Source organism: Gekko japonicus, unplaced genomic scaffold (assembly GCF_001447785.1).
Source record: "Gekko japonicus isolate JY-2015 unplaced genomic scaffold, Gekko_japonicus_V1.1 scaffold441, whole genome shotgun sequence".
Lineage (NCBI taxonomy): Eukaryota > Metazoa > Chordata > Lepidosauria > Squamata > Gekkonidae > Gekko > Gekko japonicus.
This window is the reverse complement of record NW_015172017.1, coordinates 798,273-820,962: the sequence shown is the minus strand read 5'-3', so window position 1 is coordinate 820,962 and position 22,690 is coordinate 798,273. Positions and strand designations below refer to the sequence as shown.

The 22,690-nt window shown below is 48.8% G+C and overlaps 3 protein-coding genes and 2 non-coding genes across 6 annotated transcripts; 2 read left to right on the top strand and 3 right to left on the bottom strand.

Annotated features, from left to right (window-relative positions):
• Positions 1-13,340: 13,340 nt before the first annotated feature.
• On the bottom strand, positions 13,341-13,412 carry TRNAM-CAU. Its single transcript has one exon. It is a non-coding gene; the product is annotated as a tRNA-Met (tRNA).
• A 232-nt stretch (positions 13,413-13,644) lies between these two features.
• On the bottom strand, positions 13,645-18,713 carry LOC107118169 (histone H4). Of its 2 annotated transcripts, none has more exons than XM_015420445.1 (2): positions 18,705-18,713; positions 13,645-13,971 (listed from the first exon to the last, which is right to left on the bottom strand). In XM_015420445.1, exon 2 carries the CDS (start codon positions 13,969-13,971, stop codon positions 13,660-13,662), a length of 312 nt encoding a protein of 103 aa, XP_015275931.1. In that variant the 5' UTR covers positions 18,705-18,713; the 3' UTR covers positions 13,645-13,659. The 2 variants fall into 2 exon arrangements, with proteins under 2 accessions (XP_015275931.1, XP_015275930.1); XM_015420444.1 differs by lacking the exon at positions 18,705-18,713 and adding an exon at positions 15,666-15,677.
• Positions 18,498-18,881, bottom strand: LOC107118167 (histone H2B 1/2/3/4/6-like). The gene has a single exon (XM_015420442.1). The coding sequence runs from the start codon at positions 18,879-18,881 to the stop codon at positions 18,498-18,500; it is 384 nt and encodes a 127-aa protein (XP_015275928.1).
• A 440-nt stretch (positions 18,882-19,321) lies between these two features.
• On the top strand, positions 19,322-19,754 carry LOC107118165 (histone H2A-IV). The gene has a single exon (XM_015420439.1). The coding sequence runs from the start codon at positions 19,322-19,324 to the stop codon at positions 19,709-19,711; it is 390 nt and encodes a 129-aa protein (XP_015275925.1). The 3' UTR covers positions 19,712-19,754.
• Positions 19,755-20,433: 679 nt separating this feature from the next.
• TRNAF-GAA lies at positions 20,434-20,506 on the top strand. Its single transcript has one exon. It is a non-coding gene; the product is annotated as a tRNA-Phe (tRNA).
• Positions 20,507-22,690: the final 2,184 nt, after the last annotated feature.

Below are 22,690 nucleotides of genomic sequence, written 5' to 3'. Positions count from 1 at the left end.
TGTCTTTCGGAGCGATCTGTTGCAAGCCAACGGAGCTGTCACTCGCTCGGGTCCCTTTTGCAATCTTTCGGTGGGGCTCCCCGTCTGCAAAGCGAGTGTGGCCGCCGCCGCCTTCCATCTTGGCTTGGTAAGTGCGCCCCGCTTTGAAAGCTTGAAGGGTGCGGGTCTCGCTCGGCTTCGCCGTCTGTGAAAATAAATTTGCGGCGCGGGGGAGCGAAAAACGGAACGAATGACCCATTTCTTAACTTTTTTTGACAAACCATTTCTATACCCGGCTGTGTCTTAACAGAAACACGAACCATACCGATATACCTTGTGCATCTTTCATATCCCACCCTTTCCCCAAGATGTTGGCGGTTGGGTGGGTGGCATACACCGTGGCGCCCTTGCCGGTGCTTTCTTTAAAACAACAACCCTGCGAGGTAGGTTAGGCCGAGAGACTATCTGAGCCGGGTCACCGATTCGTTTTCATGGCAATGGGTGGATTTCAGCTTGTGTCTCCGCAGTCTTAGCCTAACATACTAACGACTGTATCAGTCTCCAGAGTTCTCATTCGTCCCTGCAAAAATCCTGGGAGATTACCACAAAAATAGATTGCTAATAGCATCTATCCATATTCCATAAAATACATAATCAGATCATAGATTTTTTTTAAAAAAATTCTTTTTCTGCAAAGAGCCTGGAATGATGCATATCGTTCTCATTTTATCTTCACGACATCCCTGCAAGGTGGGTTAGCCTGGGAGAATCTGACTGGCCACAGATCTTCAAGTGGACTTTGTGGCTGAGTGGGGATTTGACTTGGGATATAGTACTCCGGTGCTCTGAATGGTTCTTGCTGTCCCACTAAAATAGGAATCTTTGGTCATTTTTCTAAGGGTGACCAGTGTGAGAGGAGGGGATTTCCCAGTCGTGGTGCTAACACTTAGAAGGCCCAGCTCTGCTTTGTCTTTATTGTGTGTGTGTGTATGTGTGCGTGTGCACACACGTGTATCTGTGTGTGGGTGCCCGGAAGTCCTGGCTGATTTATGGTGACCCCTAGTGGGACTTGGAGGCAAAGGACCGCCAGAGAGGTGGCTCGCCATTTGCTGCCTCTGCGTCCCAGCCCTGGTATTCCTTGCAGGCCTCCCATCCAAGTACTTGTCAGGGTCAGCCCTGCTTAGCTTTCAAGTTCTTATGAGCTCATGCTTGCCTGGGCACTCTAGGTCAGGGCTCCCAGCTCTGCATTATTATCTGGTTTTCTGTGGGATAAGTCTTATTTTTCAAAAGACCTACAAGAGCAGGGAGGTTTCCTTGGGAATGCAGGTCCCCTGAGAAATGGGGAATGTTGGCTGCTTTAAAGACCGAAAACACCAGCTAGTGTTGGACGAGGAGGCTGGGGACTCCGGTTTGAATCCCCACTTCTGTCATGGTCCCACAGGGTGCTAACGGCAAAGGGGGGGAGCAGCAAAAATCACCCTCTCCCTGGAGAAATTCTAGGGAGGGTCCTAATGCGAAATCAGCAGGGAACATATTACAGAAGTCAAGCTTATCAAGAAGAATAGTCTGAGGGTAGGCAAGCCGGAGAAGGCAGGAGGACGTAGTTGTCAGTAGAGGATTTTCAGACAAGGACCCCAGAAAGACCTGGGCTTAGTAAGGGACTGGCTATACCCGAGAGGCAACAAGATCCCAAGTGGAATGGGGTTGTGGGAACACAGAAGGCCACTCTACACTCGGTCTAGGACAGTGGCTGTCAGACTATGGGCTAGGACCCTGAATTGGATGTTAAGCTGGTCACAAGACCTGGCGGGAAGAGGAAGTTAGGGGACTTCCTGGGGAGGGGAGCTCTGCATCAAGGGCAAAATGGCCATTAAATCCAACCTATTGTTCAGTAGTTATGGTTTATTTATGAAAATGAACCAGGAAACAAAGAATGCAAACCCGCTAGGTGTTCACTGATATGAGTTTCTTGCATTTTATTTTGGGGAGGGGAAAAGTCGTGTCGAATGACTTTGTCAGTGGCTTCCCCAGAAGGTACAGGGAGGGAGTCAGTGACAGTATCTGCTTGGCATGCAGTCCCAGGTTCAATCCCTGGCATCACCCCTTAAAAAGGAACAGGTAGCAGGCAGTGTTCCCTCTAAGCTGAGTTAGTGTGAGCTAGCTCACAGTTTTTTAGCCTCTGGCTCACACATTTTTGCCTTAGCTCAGGAACAATGGCTCCAGGGCAAACTAATTTGTGCAGTAGCCAGATTGCTTGCTCACAACTTAAACGCCAGTAGCTCACAAAGGAGAATTTTTGCTCACAAGACTCCAAAGCTTAGAGGGAACAGCAGGTGATGTGAAAGACCTCTGCCTGAGACCCTGGAGAGCTGCTGCCAGTCTGAGTAGACATTACTGACTTTGATAGGCCAAGGGTCTGGTCCAGTAAAAGGCAGCTTTATGTGTACACGCGTACGGTCCATTTAGAAGACAGTAACCTGAGAAATGGGTCGCCTTTCCAAAAATCTGAGGAGGACTCGGTTTCAGCTACTTGAAGACCTCGTTCACAATGAGAAATTGTTTTGGTTGCTTAGGGCACAGGGCAAAGCTGCAGAAATTAAGGATTGCTTCTGATTTGTTTCCCCTGCAGGGCTCCTTTGCCATGATTCCGAGGCATGGCGGGGGGAGACGAGCTCCGCCGGCAGCGTCCGCCAGAAGGCCCGCGGCCGTCCATCTGCAGGAACCTCATTTCCCAAGTGGGGGGGAAGGCGATGCCCCTCAGGAGCCAGTGCTGAAGAAAGAAGAAACCTGCCAGTCCACAGTGCATGATCTGTTTTCCTACCTGAAGGAGGAGGAGGAAGAGGAAGAGGAGGAGGAGGAGGAGGAGGAAGAAACCAGGGAGCTACGAGCTTTTCCGATGGCACCAACAGCTTCTACCCAACTGGCCGTGAAACAGCCCTTCCGTGCTGAGGCTCAGGCGGTGCTCTCATACTTAAAGAAGGAGGAAGAAGAGGAGAAGGCTGCCGGGAGAACACCACCATCCCCACCCCGTAGCCTTTCACTCCCAGCCACCCCTCCGTTCCTCCCTTCCTATGTTTCTCCCGCAGCCCTGGGAAGGAAGTTCCACCGCCACGCTGGGGTAGAGACGCTGCGTGTCTTCACCCCACTGACCCACCTCTCAGCCCCTTCGTACCGCTCCAAGCGCGGGCGTGAGCACGACGGGCCGACAGCTGGGGTGGACTTTGCCCCCTCTCCGGTGCACAAGAAGACGACCTCGGCGGTGTGGGATTACTTCACTCTGGATCCGAGAGAGCCCTGCGTGGCCATCTGCAGCGCTTGCCACAAACGGGTGAGGAGGGGCAAGGACGGTGGCACCCGGCCCGGCACCACGGCCCTCCACAAACACTTGAGGGTCCACCACGGGCTCCACTTGCCAGGGGTTGTGGTGGTCCCGCCTTCGCCCCTGCTGCCTCCCAAGGAGAGACCGCCACGGGATTCCGTGGTGGTTTCCGAACCCGCGCCGGCCTTCCAGCCTGCCCGTCAGGAGGGGAGCCGGCCCTGTTACCCCCCCACGCACCCGACGGCCGTCCGGCTGGCCTCGGACACCGCTTGGATGTTAGCCGTGGACATGCAGCCTCTCTCCTACGTGGAGAGCGAAGGGTTCCGCCGGCTGATGGCTGCCGCCCAGCCCCTTTGGAAGGTCCCCGGCCGAGCATTCTTTGCCACCAAGGCCCTGCCGGAGCTGTCCAACGTATTGTCCAGAACGGTGCGCCAAGCGGTGGCGGGCAGCATAGGCCGTACCGTCCACATTGCCATAGACACGTGGCCCGGCAGCCGAGCGGTGTCCTACATGGCCGTGACCGCCTGCTGGGTGGCCGAGTCGGAAGGCACGCTCTCCCGGCAGCACGCCACCCTCTCCGTGTGCGCCTTCGAGGGGACCGCCTCAGAAGAGGAGCGCGGCAAGAAACTGCGGGAAGTCTTGCAGGACTGGCTGTACGACTTGAAGACTGGTGGCGTGGTCTCGGACAACAGCACCGGGGTGGCCAAGGCCGTCCGGGAGCAGCGTCTCAAGCACGTCCCTTGCCTGGCCAGCTGCCTGAAGGGGGTCACAAAAGTCTTTTTGGCAGCCGACCCCCAGATCGCCCGGCTCTTGGAAAAGTCGAGGAGGATCTGCAGTCGCTACGACTCCTCGGCGGCCGCCCGCTGCCGTCTCCGGGAAGCGCGAGCCAATCTGGGTATCCATCAGCCGACGTGGTCCGAGGCCCCGGCGAGATCCGGCTCGACCTTGAGGATGTTGGGGTGCCTGTTCCGGCAGCGGCGAGCCGTTAGCGCCCTGTGGGACCAAGACGAGGACCCTTCCTCCTTCCACCTGACACCGGTGGACTGGGAGCTGGTGAAGTGCTTGGTGGACATCCTCAAGCCCTTCGAAGACGCTGCCTTGCTGGCCGCCCGGCCGGATGCGACTCTCTGCCAGGCCCTCCCTCTCCTGTGGTTCCTGGAGGAGCAGCTCCGGGCCCTGAGAACCCGCTACCACCAGGAGAACAACAACTCCGGAGCGCACTTGACCACCCAGGCCTTGAACTGCCTGGTGGGGGACGGCCAGCTTCGGGAGATGAAGGCCAGCATGGTCTGCCGCGTGGCCGCCTTCCTCGACCCCCGCTTCCGGGACATCACCACCATGAAGCTAGGCGGGGCCAATACGGCCGACGCCACCCTGTTAAGAGAGCATCTCACTGACTTGGCAGCAAGGTCCTACGTCCCGCCCGGACCGGATGGCGAGCCCCCGCAGGCGGGCCGTTTGTCTCCCCAGCGGCCCGGCGCTTCCGGCAACCCGCCTGGCTCGGCGGCTTGGCAGTTCACCATGAAGCGGTGGAGGGTCATTACCAAAAGCGACCCGGCGATGGGGCTAGCGAGTGAAGGGGGCGCCGCCGCGGCCCGCCGGGAAGTGGAGGAGTATCTCCGTGACAACGTGGACCACGTCGGGGAGAACGCCGACCCGATGCTTTACTGGCAGGAGAAGATGGGGCTCTGGCCGGCGCTGTTCAAGGCCGCCGCCTTCCATTTCGGGTGCCCGCCGACTTCGGTGTTCTCCGAGGACCTCACTGAGACCGCCGGCTCTGTTTCGGCTGCCGGCTGTCACAAGGAGCTGACCCCTGCCAATGTGAAGATGTTCACCTTCATACGGAGGAACCGCCATCACCTCCCACCTGACTGGAGGCTCTCCACCGAAGACCTCGCCTCATCACAAAGTACCGTGGGGCCCAGAGAGGACATGGAAGAGGAAGAAGACCTTCTGGCCATGGATGATGAAGGGCAGGAAGAGGAGGTGGAGCGAGGTGTTCAGTGGCCTGGCCCGTGAATTTTTATTTTCTCATGTGTGTGTCAATGTTCCCTCTAAGCTGTGGAGTCTTGTGAGCAAAAATTCTACTTTGTGAGCTGCTGGCATTAAAGTTGTGAGCGAGCCATTTGGCTGCTGCATAAATTAGTTTGCACTGGAGCCATCCTTCCTGAGCTGAGACAAAAATCTGTAAGCCGGAGGCTAAAAAACCGTGAGCTAGCTCACACTAACTCAGCTTAGAGGGAACACTGGTGTGTGTGTGTAATGTGCCGTCAAGTTGCAGCCAACTTATGGCGACCCTGTAGGGCAGGGGTGTCAAACATGCGGCCTGGGGGGCGGATCAGGCCCCCGGAGGGCTTCTATCAGGCCCTTAGTGGAACTGGCTGTCTTCTGCTTCTTCTTCCAGTTCTGCTGCTGCTGCGTCATGGTAGGTTTGCAGCTTACAGATACACACCAGAACAACATACTCAAGATTGCAACAGCACAGACATTTTGATGCCATAATCCAAAGCAAGAGGTGCCAGTTATCAAGACGACTGTGAAATGAACAAAATATTGCAAGAGTGCTCATGTTTTAAGCATGTTTTTATTTTAAGTTAAAAAAAAACCCCTTTGTGTCCTTTATAAAGTTTATACCTCCACTACCTGGCATTACATTTTATGACACACATGGCCCGGCCCAGCAAGGTCTCATTTATGGCTGTTCTGGCCTTCCTAACACATCAGTTCGACACCCCTGCTGTCGGGTTTTCAAGGCGAGAGACAAAAAGGGATGCTTTGCCATTGGTGACCAGGGACTTCCTTGGGGGTCTCCCATCCAAATGCTATCCTGAGCAGCTGAGATCTGATCAGATCGGTCTTGCCTGGGCCACCCAGGTTGGGGCACCCTCTCCCATAGTCGGCTTGTAAAATAAGGTTCTCCCCCTCCCCCTTTAAAGTCTGTTGTGTGGCTTTGTCTGGCGCTTCCGAGCATTCCAAAAGCGATGGGCGGTCTGACGTCTGCAGGCAGGATATGGCAGCCCTTCCCTACTGCAAGGGAAAGGCCACAGGGCAGTATAACACGCTTGCAGCCCTTGTGATTCAGGAGGCTGATGGGAACCCAGCAGCCAGGTAGAGAGGGCCTCCCCCAGGACCCTACCAGCCTTCTGCTGCCTGCCCATTACGACCCGAATAAGATGGTGGGCACGCCATGAAATTGCTGAGCGGTCGGGTTAGAATGGATAAGAGGAAGTACTTCTTCACCCAAAGAGTGATTAACACATGGAATTCACTGCCACAGGAAGTGGTGGCAGCTACAAGGCATGGACGGCTTCAAAAGGGAATTAGATAGGCATATGGAGCAGGGCTCCTCGGCCATGATTCCAAGGCATGGCAGGGGGAGACGAGCTCCGCCGGCAGCGCCTGCCAGAAGCCCTGTGGCCGTACATCTGCAGGAACCTCATTTCCGAAGTGGGGGGGAAGGCGATCCTCCGCAGGAGACTGCCATTAGCCACAAGGTATAGATAGGGGCTCTGGGGCAAGTGATGCTCTGTCTTCTTGGTGCTTGGGGGGGGGGTCAACAGTGGGAGGGCTTCTAATGTCCTGGCCCCACTGGTGGACCTCCTGATGGCACCTGGTATTTCTGGCCACTGTGTGACACAGAGTGTTGGACTGGATGGGCCTTTGGCCTGATCCAACATTGGCGTCTCTTATGTTCTTATGGTGGTGTAGCATCGGACGGGCTGAAAGAGGCACTTACCGAGTCACAAGTTGTACGGAGTCATATCGTGACTCCCAAGGCAACCCAGAGCAAGCAGCACTGTATACAAGGCCAAGAAGATCCATGCCCTGCCAAATGTATGTAACCTCTTTTCAAAGACAGCACCGTCTTTGCCTGAAAGGAAGGTGGTGGTGGAAGAAGAGGAGGAGATTGGACTTATGCCCCGCCCTTCTCTCCCCGAAGGAGTCTCAGAGTGGCTGACAAACTCCTTTCCCTTCCCCTCCCCACAACAGACACCCTGTGAGGTAGGTGGGGCTTGAGAGACCTCTCTTGAGAAAAGCCCTTGAGAGGACAGCTCTGAGAGAACTTGTGTCCAGTGTTCCCTCTAAGCTGAGTTACTGTGAGCTAGCTCAGTTTCTTAGCCTCCGGCTCACACATCTTTGTCTTCGCTCAGGAAGGAGGGCTCCAGAGGAAACTGATTTATGCCACAGCCAAATGGCTCACTCACCACTTTTATGCCAGTAGCTCACAAAGTAGAATATTTTGCTGACAAGACTCTATAGCTTAGAGGGAACATTGCTTGTGACTGACCCAAGGTCACCCAGCAGCTGCATGTGGAGGGGTGGGGAAATCAAACCCAGTTCTCTCAGAGTCTGCACTCCTAACCACGACACCAGACTGGCTCTGGAAGGTGCTGTCTAGTCACAGCTGACTTATGGTGACCCCCCCCCCCCCCGTAGGGTTTTCAAGGCAAGAGATGAACAGAGGGGGGTTGCCCTTCCCTGCCTATGTGTAGCCAGCCTGCCAGGGCCGACCCTGCTTAGCTTCTGAGATCTGATGAGATCAGGCTAGGCTCGGCCACGCAGGTCAGGGATGAAAGGAAAGTGACTCCCTCTGAAGAAAAAAATATCCAGTAGCTGTGTTCTCAGATATCTGACAAAGGGACATTTGACTCTTGAACTCATACCCCCCAACATCTTGTTGATCTCTAAAATGCTACTGGACTCAAATCTAGCTACCAACCCCCCCAAAAAAAAACCCACAAGAAGTTTTTTTTTTTAATTTGCCACCCGCCTGTAACTTGCATGCAAATTTAAGACCACCCCTCTTTTCCTTGATGGCACACCTCGGCAAAACACCTAGCTCTCTTTTTCAGGTAAACAGGGTAATAGCTACCAGGGCACTATCTCTGGAAACCACTAAGAAAAAATGTGTAAAGAAAACAGCCGTTTCCCATTTTCAGGGCTACAGCCTAATTTGAACTCGATGTCTTGCAAGCATTGTGGGCTAGATGCAACCAGTTTTTTCCTTGTGATAAGAAGGGGAGAAGATGACCTCTCTGACCACCCCCCAAACCCTGTGCTTTTTGAGAGCTAGTGTGGTGTGGTTAGATTAGGATCTGGGAGACCTAAGTTTGAATCCCCACACTGCATGGAAGCTTGCTGGATGATGTTGGTTCAGTCACATGTTCTATGCCTAACCTACTGTGAGGCAAAGCCCTTTAAGTTCCCTGAAGGGCTAACATGGTTATTGGCAGGCCTGCTTCAGCTTGCAGGTGTCCCTAGTTTGGGCCTTCCTACAGACACCATCCTTATCTCTCTCAAGTCTGGATCCAAGAATGGGGTGATTGGTTAATTGTGAGAACCTGTGTTCAGTTGTGTAACCAGACATGGTTAATTGTGAGAACCTGTGTTCAGTTGTGTAACCAGACGGGAGGGGGGGAATTAGGAGTGGGTGTTAACATCTTCTGGGAAGTTCCATCAAGGGAGATTCCTGACTGGAGAAACCACCTGGTGCCAGAGGGCAAAAGACCATAATAAGGTTATAGGCCAGGGAGACGCCATAGTAACCTTTTGCTTGTGCTGTGCCAGTGTGCTTTGATCTATTCAGGTGGGGCAGCCGTATTGGTCTGAAGCAGCAGAACAAAGTCTGAGTCCGGTGGCACCTTTAAGACCGACCAAGTTTTATTCAAGGCATGAGATTTCGTGTGCACGCACACTTCCTCAGATACATTGAAATGGAAGGTAACGGTTCATTAATATATAGATATATACCTTGAATAAACCTTTGTTGGTCTTAAAGGTGCCACTGAACTATAAATCCAGGTGGTCAGCCGTGTTGGTCTGAAGCAGTAGGACAAATTTTAAGACCAACAAAAGTCTACTCAGGGTATGAGCTTTTGTGTGCAAGGCACACTTTTTTCGAATCCATTGGAATGGTAGTTCCAGATGGTCAGGCGTGTTGGTCTGAGGCGGCAGAACAAATTTAGACTCCAGTGGCACCCTTAAGCATGGCTATTTTTGGGCAGGAACGCACAGGAACGGAGTTCCGGCTGGCTCCCAAGTTGGCCACGCCCAGCAGGAACTCATTAGCATAATAGGCCACACCCAACAGCAGAAACTCATTAGGATTGGCTACATTAGGGGTGTGTGGCCTAACATGCAAAGGAGTCCCTGCTACAAAAAAAGGCCCTGGGTTTTGACAACAAACAAGGTAAACAGAATAACAAGCAAAAGGTGGGTGTGGCTGGATAACCACACCTCTGTTAACATGGGGGAGCGGCCTAATGTGCTAATGAGCTGTGCTGTCAGGGGTGTGGCCCAACATGCTAATGAGTTTCTGCTGTTGGGTGTGGCCTATTATGCTAATGAGTTCCTGCTGGGCTTTTTCTACAAAGAGCCCTGCCCTTAAGACCAACAAAGGTTTATTCAAGGTATGAGCTTTCGTGTGCAATATATTTGAAAAAGTGTGCATGCACACAAAAGCTCATACCTCGAATAAACCTGTGTTGGTCTTAAAGGTGCCACTGGACTCTAAATTTAGTTCTGTTGGAGTGGTAGGTAAGGTTCAAACTTATGGACAGGGACGTAACAGGGAATTAACATGTTGCATGATGATGTCTAAACTCTGCAAAGTCAGAAATAAATAACAAGCGAAGGTTATAAGGTCAACAGTTGTAAACCTTTAGACGTTTTACCTGCTATTTTGACACACTTATTGCTTTACAGCTGTTGACCTTATAACCTTAGCTTGTTATTTAGTTTTGACTTTGCAGAGCTTAGACATCATCATGCAACATGTTAATTCCCTGCCTATAAAGTCTGAACCATACCTACCCTTCCAATGTATTTGAAAAAGTGTGCCTTGCACACAAAAACTCATACCTTGAATAACACTTGGTTGGTCTTAAAGGTGCCGCTGGACTCTAAATTTGTGCTACTGCTTCAGACCAACACGGTTGACCACCAAGAACTATGCTACACCATGATGGACCGCTACGTATAAGAACAAACATAAGAACATAAGAGAAGCCAATGTATTATTTATTTATTTTATTATTTAATTCAGTTTATACCCCGCCCTCCCCGCAATGCAGGCTCAGGGCGGCTTACAAGTGGCAAACACCAATATAAAACAACTTTAAAAACATTTATAAATCCCACAGTACAAAAGCATTCATAACAATCAAAGACTGGAGTGCTCTAGATGTTCAACATAATATCAGATGGCATTTTTTATAACTGTTCAGCCTCATCTGCTCCAGGGACTGATGTTGTTCACCTCATCCAGGGCCAGGTAGAGATGGAATAGCGGTGATGTTAGTGGTGGCTCCTACTCATACGCCTGGTGGAAGAGCTCCGTCTTACAGGCCCTGCGGAACTGCATGTAGGATCAGACCAATGGCCCATCCAGTTCAACACTGTCACATAATTGCCAAAAATGCCAGCTGCCATCAGGAGGTCCAGCGGTGGGGTCAGGACACTAGAAACCCTCCCACTGTTGCCCCCCCCACCAAGCATAAAGAGCATCACTTGCCCCAGACCGAGAGTTCCTATCGATACCTTGAGGCTAATAGCCACTGATGGACCTCTGCTCCATAGCTTTATCCAATTCCCTCTTGAAGCAGTCCATGCTTGTAGCTGCCACCACCTCCTGTGGCAGAGAATTCCATGTGTTATAGAATTGGTTTAAGCCACAGCTTGGACTCTTATGCTCCAATATCAGGTCCCAAATGTATTAGATAGAAAGTTGGCTTTTTAATTTCCCTGTTGCTAAGCTGTAGAGACTGTACTGCATAACGATATCCTTTTTTAAACTGTTCAATAAACCTTTATATATTTTTTTACAAAGGTCTGCTTTATTTTGTGTTCATTTAACCTTGAGGACCCCCAGGGCTGAGAGCAGCTCAGGTAAAAAAAGGAGTGGTGATCCGGGAGGGCCAGGCTTGAGTCTCTGACACCTACCTTGCAGGGTGGTTGTGAGGATAATCTAGAGAATGTAGTAACCAGTGCTTGCTCTAAGCTGTGGAGTCTTGTGAGCAAAAATTCCGCGTTGTGAGCTTCTGCCATTAAAGTTGTGAGCAAGCGATTTGGCCACTGCATAAATTAGTTTGCTCCAGAGCCATCCTTCCTGAGCTAAGAGAAAAATGGGTGAACCAGCTCACACTAACTCAGCTTAGAGGGAACACTGGTGGTAACGTACTTTGTGTCCTCTTTGGGAGAAAAGTGGGACCTAAAGTTTAAAAAAAATAAATTGAAAACTGCTGGGGATCATGGGATGTATATGTTCAAAGGCCAGGCGTGACAGGGCTAGAATAAGGAGGGAGATTTGGGAAGATGGAGTGAAAAAGCCTACTGGATCCAGCCTTTTTGTCTCTGATGACTTTTCAGCTGTCGCTCTGAGCCAGACATGGGGGGGGGGCGACCAAAATAATGTTAAAAATGTTTATAAAAACAGAAAGATTTGTTTGTGCACTCTATCTGGCTGAGTAAATGGGCGGAGGAATCTTAGCCACATTCCTGTGTTTTCTGTTGTTAAACTTTGTCATTTCTGACCTGGGGGGAGAAGAGAGAAAGGTTTTCTTGAGCCAGAGATTGAGGAGGAGCCAAGTTGCCTTTTCATTTCTGGTGGGGCTCGTGCAGATTACTCGAAGAGCTGCATCTGCACACAACTGGCAGAGCATTATTGCCATTCCATTCCAGGGGAAAGTTCTTTAACTCAGTTTTCTGCTTTTATTTTGATTTTTTTTTTTAAATTTCTTCTCACAAACTTATAAAACCCATGAAGGACAAGACAGCAATCCAACAGGAAAATATATGGGCCCTTGCTATATCTATACTGATCTGTCTGCACACACGTACACACACACATATACTGGGTTTAAAAAAAAACACCCCACAATGAGGAATTTTCCCAGTGGGTCTGTGGACTTCAGGTGTGTCTAGGGTGGGAGCTGCTTTGTGCAGACCTAAAAATGAAGTGGAAACAAAGATAAGCGGGGGGTGGGAACAAGCAGTTCTGTTTTCAGTTTATCTGCACAGACAGATAAACACAATCACCCTTCTGGAATTATCACAGGAACTGAAAGGGTTAAAATCAGTGTTTCTGCTGCTTTAGTAAATAAATCCTAACCAGGATGGTGAAGAACGAGTCACTCTGGTGAAAGGGGGGGGGGGGTCTCCAAAAATTGGGCGAGTGGGCAGCAATGTGGTAAATGAAGTTCAGTATTGATAAGTGTAAAGTGATGCACACGGGAATGAAATATCCCAACTTCAAGAATGTGTGATTGGTTTTGAACTTGCTGAAACTGAGGAAAGAGACTTCGAGGGTCCTCAGTGGATACCGCCATGAAAATATCCCCCCAGCGTGCAGCAGCAGCAAAAAAGGCAAACTCTGTGCCAGAGGTCATTAAGAGAGGGGATCATAACGACAGGCATAGACAGCTTTAAAAGGGACAGAATCGTGGAGGAGAGATCTATCGGGGTGGCTAGTAGCCTTGTCTCACAGCTGCCTGGGGGGGAGGAAGAGCCGAAGGGGGGGGGGGACGAACGAGATTCTCCCCCTCTTACCCGCCATGATGTGCCGGCAGCCGGAGGGAAAAAAGCAGAATGCCATCGATCTTTTGCCTCTTGAGTCGGGGGGGAGGGGGCCGCTTCTTGCATAGCACTCAGTGGTAACTCTATTACCAGTGATCAATCCAAGGTTTTCCTTAATTAGCTACACACAAGAACTTTTCCCCCTCCCCACCAGCAAAAAGTCTCATTTCCCAGTATACTTCCCCTCCCCCTTCTTAAAGTTGGTCCAGACAAAAGCACCAAAACCAGAGTAACAAAATATGAGACTCAGAATTTATCTCATTCTAATCTTTGGTCCTTTCTTGTGGGAAGTCCTTCTTCTTGTTTGAAAAAAATATGTCACTGTGGGGATTCCATTAAAGAAGGCTGCACCTGGATAAAATTTGTCAGAACAGGGAGTTTCCTTTCATGTCTTTTAACTAAAAAAAAATTAAATGCTCTGGGGGGTTCCCAAACACAAATTAAAGTGACATGCGGAAAAAAAAAAAATTAGCAGAGGATGGTTTCGATCCATCGACCTCTGGGTTATGGGCCCAGCACGCTTCCGCTGCGCCACTCTGCTGCACGACCTCAAAGGGCGTTTTGTTACACAAAGACACCACGGCTTCAGAGCATGCAGCATTAAACCATTAACATTGGTCAAGCTTAAAATGCATATACAAAAGGGACTCACATAATCAGCAGCACGATTCTATTTCACAATTTGCCACACTGTAAAAGCAAGAACGCGAAGTAATCAGCCTTTTTAGCGAAAAAGTGGGTGGTCCTGAAAAGGACCTTTGGTGTGGGTTAAATTTTAAAGGCGCCTCTTAGCCCCCGAAGCCGTAGAGAGTGCGGCCCTGGCGCTTGAGGGCGTAGACCACGTCCATGGCAGTCACCGTCTTCCTCTTGGCGTGCTCGGTGTAAGTCACAGCGTCGCGGATCACGTTCTCCAGGAAGACCTTCAGCACCCCGCGGGTCTCCTCGTAGATGAGGCCAGAAATGCGCTTCACTCCTCCGCGCCGAGCAAGACGGCGAATCGCAGGCTTGGTAATGCCTTGGATGTTATCACGGAGTACCTTACGGTGCCTCTTGGCGCCTCCTTTCCCCAAGCCTTTACCGCCTTTGCCACGGCCAGACATCTTTTCAGCAACAAAAAAACTGCCGAAAGTAGAAAAAAACCAAAGAACTGTTCTTTTAAGTAAGAAGAAGTCGGACCAGAATGAAAACATCACAGGGCCCCGCCTCCTAAGTGTCTGACAAATTTGGCGGGCGAAATTAGTTCTATCCAATCCAAGATCAGCTTCGGTTTTCAAACGAGCCAATCAGCATCTGGGCTTCCTTATTCGAAATAAAAACATTGCTGGCGTCTTTCTTAACATTTCTCCGCTTAGATAGGAGCTTTATATGGCCAAAATATTGTTTGTAATTTATTCCTTTCTTATTTCACTGACATGGCTGGTGGCGAGTTACAGAAAGCAGAAACATAAAGAGTGAAATGGTGCACGAGGTGGGGAAATAAGTTATTATTTTCAGGTTCGGTGCAACGGAGAAACACTGTAGAACAACTATAGGTCATGGCACCACAGCCTCTCCTTATCACTGTTCATAGAGACGGGAAAAGATTGTGAGGAATGCTAACAGCTTTGTTTCATAGAAAGCAAAAGCCTTTGTAGTATTCTGTACCTTTGTACCATTCTGTATTTTTTGTACCCATATGCTTGGGAAAAATCAACTCCAGCTCTTGTGGGTGGGGGGTGGGGGGGAGGGATGGCAAGATCTTCATTGACATGTCAAAGACAGCTCTGCAGGTAATAAATGTGTTAGCCTTCCAAGGTGTAACAACATTCTCTTGCAATCTTTGTTCCACATCTGCTGCCTCCTCTGAAATCTTCACAGAAGGCATTTCTTAGGCTTCCTTGGTTCATATTTCTTACAGATAGGAATTGTGGGCTTTTTGCTTTTTTTGGCATGCCTTTTCCTGTCCACTAAACTTCCAGCCTACCAGTCCTGGAGAACACAAAGACTTGTACGCATTGTTTTATGGTATGTCAAGTGGGTCCACAACTATAACTGTCCCAAACTATAGATTCAGGCTGGTAGCTGTGTTGGCCTGAAGCAACAGAACAATGTTTGAATCCAGTGGCACCTTTAAGACCTTGCTTATTTAATATATATGCAGAGTACATCATGAGAAATGCTGGTCTGGATGAATCACAAGTGGGAATTAAGATTGCTGGGGAAAAGATCAACAACCTCAGATATGCAGACGATACCACTCTAATGGCAGAAAGTGAAGAGGACCTAAAGAGCCTCTTACTCGGTGTAAAAGAGAGTACAAAAGTGGGCTTGAAGCTCAACATCAAAAAAAAAACCCCCACTAAGACCATGGCATCCAGCCCCATCACTCCTTGGCAAATACTGTGTTTCCCCGAAAATTAGACACTGTCTTATATTTATTTTTTCTCAAGAAGACACACTAGGGCTTATACCACAAATGCATAGAAATCCTGCTAGGGCTTATTTTTGGGGTATGTCTTATTTTCGGGAAAACAGGGTAGAAGGGGAAGTTGTGGAAGTCGTGACAGACTTCACGTTCCTGGGATCCCAGAGCACTGCAGACTGTGACAGCAGCCATGAAATTAAAAGACGCCTGCTCCTTGGGAGGAAAGCGATGGCGAACCCAAACAGCATGATAAAAAGTAGAGACATCACCCTGCCAACAAAAGTCCGCATGGTCAAAGCAATGGTATTCCCAGTAGTCATGTATGGCTGCAAGAGTTGGACTATAAGGAAGGCAGAGTGCCGAAGAATAGATTCTTTTGAACTATGGTGCTGGAGAAGACTCTTGAGAGTCCCTTGGACTGCAAGAAGATCCAATCAGTCAATCCTAAAAGAAATCAAGCCTGACTGTTCCCTGGAAGGCCAGATAATGAAACTGAAGCTCAAATACTTTGGCCACCCAATGAGAAGGGAGCACTCACTGGAGAAGACCCTGATGCTGGGAAAGATTGAAGGTCAAAGAGGACGGGGACAGCAAAGGATGAGATGGTTAGACAGTGACATAGATGCAACGAACATGAAGTTGAGCCAACTTCAGAGGACGGTGGAAGACCGGAAGGCCCTGCGTGATCTTGTCCATGGGGTCGCGAAGAGTCGGACTCGACTGTGCGACTGAACAACAACATAAGCTTTCTGTATCTGAAGAAGCATGCATGCACACAAAAGCTTATACCCAGACTGAAATTTTTGTTGGTCTTAAAGGTGCCACTGGACTTAAATTTCCAAAGATGCCGTTGGACTCAGATTTCTTCCATCCCAAACTATGTATTTTGGATTTTATTTGCTTACATTATTTATTGTCCAACCTTTGTTATTGGGATTCAGTTGATCATACAGAATAAGTCGACAGGGTGGAACATCCTGCAATAGCATTTGCTCTAGGGAAATTTATATGCCCCCAGAGATGAAGCAAAAAAGTATTAAAATGCCATGTTAAATGAATGTACATATGACAGTGTAGGAACATACTTAGAGCAACAGATAGTACTACAAACCATACACAGTAGTATAGTGTACAGTCAAAAATCCTTTACCTCAAGCTTCTTTCTGAACCAGATTATAACAGAAGCGCAATAAACACCGTGTGAAACAATCCAGTAAACAATATAACAATAACAATATTTGTTTGTGTGTGTGTGTATATATTATTATTATATATATAATAAATTCAGTAAGTCAATAGCCATGGCACAATGAGCATACATATATACCAACTGGTGTTAATTCTCACAAGCAAAGTCTCGTTAATTCTGTTGACAGAATGAAGCCGTCAACGTGCTCCTCCGGACTGTAAATAAGCAGTTTCAGTTGAACTTCCTCAGGACTGCAAACAGACTGGAACTGCCCCACCCACACAAAGGAAAAATACAATAAGAATATAACAATTACAACATAGAAAACATACAATAATAATACAACATCAGAGTGCTCAATTAATTCAGCTCACCCAAAGCTGACTAGAAGCCTATAATTGGGTTAAACATTATTACAGTGCAGCCCTATTTCCTGGGCAAAAGGCCTTCTTGAAGAATTCAGTTTTGCAGAGATTGCAGAAACCCCAGGAGTGGGAACCTTTCTCACTTCATCAGGCAGGCCATTCCACAAGGCAGGGGTCACAACAGAGAAAGCACATGTCCGGGCAATTGTTCGTTTTTCAGGATGGCACCCAAAGAAGGCCCTGTTCAGATGGACAAAGCTGCCATGGCAGAACAGCAGACCTGAGGAACCAAGTCATGAAAGGCTTTGCATGTCATAACTAGAGAACCTTCAGTTAGGGCTGGTCACTGATATGCAACCAGGGCAGTGACTGCAGAGTGGGAGTCATATGCATGCTCTGTCTGGCTCACAATGATAACTGAGCTGCAGCATTCTGTACCAGCTGGGGTCTTTGAAATGACTTCAAGAGATTTATGCAGAGCACATTTCAGTAGTCCAGTCTGGATGTTATTGTGGCATGGCTCCAGGAGGCCAGATCAGTGGAGTGAAGCCGGGGCCCATTTTCTGTGCTAAACTGAGTTAGAAGACAGTGTATTTTGCAGCTGCATTAGCTTGCTGCTCCAGCAGTAATGCTGGATCCATTTACAAGACTCTTGACTGAGTCACCAAGGGCCAGCCAAAACCCATCAAAAGTGGGCAGCACAACATTCTCCAGGACCTCCACCTTTGCAGCCATGGATCAACAACACTGCCTGTAATGCATATCCTTGTAAACTTCCCTGTTTCCTGGTAGATTTCTTGTGTCTGTACAAATATTAAGCATACACATGCAAAAAGGATAGGCTTTTTCATGGGCAAATATGAACATTGTCTTTGCTTTTTCATGGGTAAATATGAACATTGTCTTGAAGTCCTTACTAGCAAATTAATGTAGTACTAAGTCACATGGAACTTCCTGAAAACTCTCAAGAATTGAGGGAAGAAAACACAGCAATGAGTATTTTCTCCCAAGAGCCTTGAAGGAAGGTCAGAATTCGAAACAACCCCACCCACCCCCACACACAAAACTTGGCATGGAAAAATCCTACCAGCTCATTCAGGTCTGTGTACACAATTATACACACACACACAAACAAAAAGCAGTAATATATTCTTCAAAGTGGATCGGCTTAAACTTGTTTTACAGTAGCTTCAAAGTTCATAATTGTAGCAAAACAATGGAACCTAGCTGCAATTTTGAAGATGAACAGAATTATACCACCTGTAGCAGGGGAATATGCAGTTCTCCAGGTACCTTCCAACATTCAACTCCACTTCCCCTCTAAGAGTGCTAAAATGTTGCCAATATAACAAGCATGCTTGCAAGAAACTTGCTACAACTTTAAAAAGTGCACGCTCAGTACTCAGAATTCCTTTAGAACGCTAATTTAACTACCAAGATAGAGATTATGCTGAATGCTTTAGCAGCAGCTTCATTAAGCCAGCTACTATTTTAAGCAAATATTATCGGTTTGACACCCACAGTAAGTGAAGTTGTATCAGCTTATTTAGTAGACATAAATCATAGATAGCTTTAAAGTGACAATGGCACTTTTCTGAGAAAGTGGGTGGCTCTTAAAAGAGCCTTTGGGTTTTAGGTCTGCAGTTTTTGATCTCCGGGAAAACTGGATTATTTGGAGCTGGTGTACTTGGTGACGGCCTTGGTGCCCTCGGAGACGGCGTGCTTGGCCAGCTCCCCGGGCAGGAGGAGGCGCACGGCCGTCTGGATCTCGCGGGAGGTGATGGTGGAGCGCTTGTTGTAGTGGGCCAAACGGGAGGCCTCAGCAGCGATGCGCTCGAAGATGTCGTTGACGAAGGAGTTCATGATGCTCATGGCCTTGGAGGAGATGCCGGTGTCCGGGTGGACCTGCTTCAGCACTTTGTACACGTCGTAGATGGAGTAGCTCTCCTTGCGGCTCTTCTTGCGCTTCTTGTCCCCCTTCTTCTGCGTTTTGGTGATCGCCTTCTTGGAGCCTTTCTTGGGGACGGGCGCAGACTTCGCGGGCTCGGGCATCCTGACAGGCTCACACTTAACCTCCAACACCAGCCTAACAAAGCAAAGTGAGTAAAGCGAGAGGCGCCCTCGTCCTTCGATTTATATGGCTTTTGTGCAACTCAAAGAACCCCGGGCTCCCCTTTCCCATTGGCTACTTGAGCCAACCCGCGGGACAAAGAACAAGTCACGTTTCCTCTTTACCAACAGGCACAGGCTCGCAGCGCTCACCCAATCGTCACAACGGATGACGTTAGATACTCGCGTTTTCATTGGGTCCCGCGAGGATCCGCGTTCCCATTGGTCACCATGACTCGTATTCAAGATTGAGCCAATAGAGAGTCGCAGATTGTAGCTGGGGAGGAAATAAATAGGCTGGGGGCGATGTGCTAACCTTGTATCTTTCGTGGGTTGCTGGAGTCTCGTGTATTTTTTTTCCTAGTTCTATTGCCTGAATCAAGATGTCTGGACGTGGAAAGCAGGGAGGCAAAGCCAGAGCAAAGGCCAAGACCCGCTCTTCTCGGGCCGGGCTGCAGTTCCCCGTCGGCCGCGTTCACCGTCTGCTAAGAAAGGGTAACTATGCGGAGCGCGTCGGGGCCGGGGCGCCCGTGTACTTGGCGGCGGTGCTGGAGTACCTGACGGCCGAGATCCTGGAGCTGGCGGGGAACGCGGCCCGCGACAACAAGAAGACCCGCATCATCCCGCGCCACTTGCAGCTGGCCATCCGCAACGACGAGGAGCTCAACAAACTCCTGGGGAAAGTCACCATCGCCCAGGGGGGCGTCCTGCCCAACATCCAGGCCGTCCTCTTGCCCAAGAAGACCGAGAGCCACAAAGCCAAGGCTAAGTAATTTGCAACTCTTTCAAAAAGCTGTCGCCCAGGAGGCAAAACAAAACGACATCACAAAGGCTCTTTTAAGAGCCACCCACAACCTCAAGGAAAGAGCTGGTTTACTCCTTACTTTTGTATTTCTCCTTTAAAGTTGGTGGTTGGACTTCCAGCAAAGGCTGAGTTTTCGATGTTCGCCTTTGGCCGTAGCGCAACGTGCCCACGTGCGTTTCCTCGAAACTATTGAGGTAGTGGCTTTGGGCATGGTGGGACCATGTGCTGGGAACCCGTGTCGTTGCCGTGTTTTCCGGTAGATGCTTTGGGGCTGGGTTCCCGGGCAGTTGTGAGGTTTTTGTGGACTGGTCGAAGGGGTTAGTCGCTCGCTTTGGTGAAATCAGCCAAGATAGGTAGCCATGTTTGTCTAGCAGTAGAAAAGAGCAAGAGTCCAGTTGTACCTTAAAGACTAAGAAAATTTGGGGCAGGGGATGCGCTTTCATGAGCCACTGCACACAAAGTTTGCAGAACAGTACTGTAAAGTTCCTCCAGGAGCCTTTGGCTTGTGAATATGATGGCTAGGAAACGGGAATAGTATCCGCCACATTGTAGAGGCCAAAACAAGTTTGTAACACTGTAACTCATGGGTAGGTAGGAACAAAGTAACCCCCTGCTTTGTTAATATTAAGTAGTAAAATACTGCCTGGCTACTTATTCCTGGTGAAAGAGCCTTAATGATATTGCTATGTAGCCGAAATAGCTCAGTTGGGAGAGCGTTAGACTGAAGATCTAAAGGTCCCTGGTTCGATCCCGGGTTTCGGCAGGCCTTTTAATGCTCATTCTATTTTGCTTACTGTTTAGACTTCCCTTAATTTGGGGGGGGGGGGGGGAGCTGTGTCCGTCTGCAGTAGAACAATTGGATTTGAGACCAGTAAGATGTCCGGGTATGAGCTTTGGAGGGTCCTGTGACTCTCTGAAACTTATAACTTAAAACTCTTGCCACTCTCTTAAGGTGCTAATGGACACAAATCTAACCAATTCCCCTAGGGGTATTTTTGCTTCTCTTCATGGGAGGCAGAAGTCTGGAGACAATAAGGCAGGTAGATGTTGCCTCATCAACTGCAGGTTTTTGAATCATGATCAAGCTCATTAGGCAGGGATGCAGATCACAATCACTAATGCCTGCTGCTACTTGATTTCTTGGTACACAAGTCAGTGTTGTCAGTTGTTTAACAGGAATGTTAAAACTGTGTATCAGTTAGATACATGTCTGAGTATGCAGGTGCTTAGTAGGCTGAAATACTTGCTTTTGTTCCACACAAACTCTAAACCCCAGTTGTATCCTGTCTCCCTCATCCAATGAACCACCAGTGGAGCATGAAGGACCAATTCTTGATCTCAAAGCCAATGTTGTGGTTAGAATGTTGGACAAGGTTCTGCGGGACTCAACATCAATTCCCTACTCTGCCATGGAAATTTGCTGGTTGACCTTGGGCTGGTCACACATGCTCAGCGTAACCTACCTTGCAAGGTTGTTGTGAGGATAAAATGAAGGAGAGGAGAACGGTGGAGGCTGCTTTGGGTCCCTGCTGGGAGGGGGAAAGGCGGGGTATAACTGAAGTCAATAAAGATGAAATGTTTGCTTCCTAACATTCACTTTCTTATTTAGGACACTTTTTAAAATGTCTGCCTTTCCAGGAACCTGATTGAAATGGTGCACAAAATAATTTTTAAAAAAACACAAAACATTAAAAGATGCTAATTAAGATCTGTTGTTTTTAAGAAAATTCCAGCCTGGCATAAAAATGGATCATAAACACAGACTATCAACATCTTAAAATAACAGATTCTGAACTAAACTTGTGCTAAAAAAATCACTCCCTTATTTAAAAGCATCCCAAAGCGAGGGGCCACTACTGAAAAAGCCCTGTCTCTGGTTGCCAAGCGCCTCACTTCTGAAGGTGTGGGCACAGACAGCAGAGCTTGTGAATCAGATCCTAACTGGTGGGCTGGACAATGTGGGAGGCTGCATGAAAGTTATTTCTTGAGAGAGATGTGGACCAATGCACGTACTTAGTAAAGAAGAAAAGGCCAGGTTCTCATCGCCATACAGAATGTAAACAAGACCAAAACAGCATGTAGGTGTATAATATTAGACTGTCATAAAAACAAATAAATTATTTTCCAGGGTTTGTTCTTTTTTCTTTGTTTTAATATCCACTTGTTGGCTGGTTTTGGTGACCAGGACACCTTCACTGCCCCGCTGCTGGACCTCCTGATGGCACCTGGTATTTTTGGCCACAGTGTGACAGAGGGTTGGACTGGATGGGCCACTGGCCTGATCCAACATTGGCTTCTCTTATGTTTTTAAATAATAAAAAAGCCAATTAAAATAAATATATTCTTATTATTCAATTTCTGGGTTGCCCCATTCCTGAGTACACAGGGGAATAATCTAGAGTAGGTGACTTATCACTGGAGCAGGTTCCTAGCAGACAAGACAATCCTTTAGATCAGGGGAACCCAACATGATACCCATGGCACGTGCCAACACATTTCCTAGCACTGGCTAAAAGATTTTAGGAAGTGCGTGGGTGTGGGTGAGGGTTTTGCTTGGCGATTGGAGATTTTATTGGCTGTGCAGATTTTTTTAAAGTGTTGCTTTGGTAAGCAGCTGCCACCACGGCACGATGATCTTTGCTGTGTGACTGAAGGTAAATGGCAGTAGACATTTGTGGCTTCACCCACCACCACACTGTGTCAGAATTCCAAGGGTGCCCACAGGCTAAGAAAGGCTGGGGACCCCTGCTTTAGATTGCTCAATCCCAGACCAGTTAGGGCTTTAAAGGTCAAACCAGCAGGTTGAATTAGAATACAAGAGGACTCCTGCTGGATCAGACCCATAGTCCATCTAGTCCAGCATCCTGTTTTGCACAGTGGCCAACAAAACAGCGGCTAACCAGTTGCTCTGGAGGAGCTAGGAAACCCGGCAAAGAGGCTGAGGCCT

Bases quoted from the DNA above. Each gene is read 5' to 3' on its own strand.
- LOC107118167 (XM_015420442.1), bottom strand. From the start codon at position 18,881: ATGCCCGAGCCCGCGAAGTCTGCGCCCGTCCCCAAGAAAGGCTCCAAG.
- LOC107118165 (XM_015420439.1), top strand. From the start codon at position 19,322: ATGTCTGGACGTGGAAAGCAGGGAGGCAAAGCCAGAGCAAAGGCCAAG.
- LOC107118169 (XM_015420445.1), bottom strand. From the start codon at position 13,971: ATGTCTGGCCGTGGCAAAGGCGGTAAAGGCTTGGGGAAAGGAGGCGCC.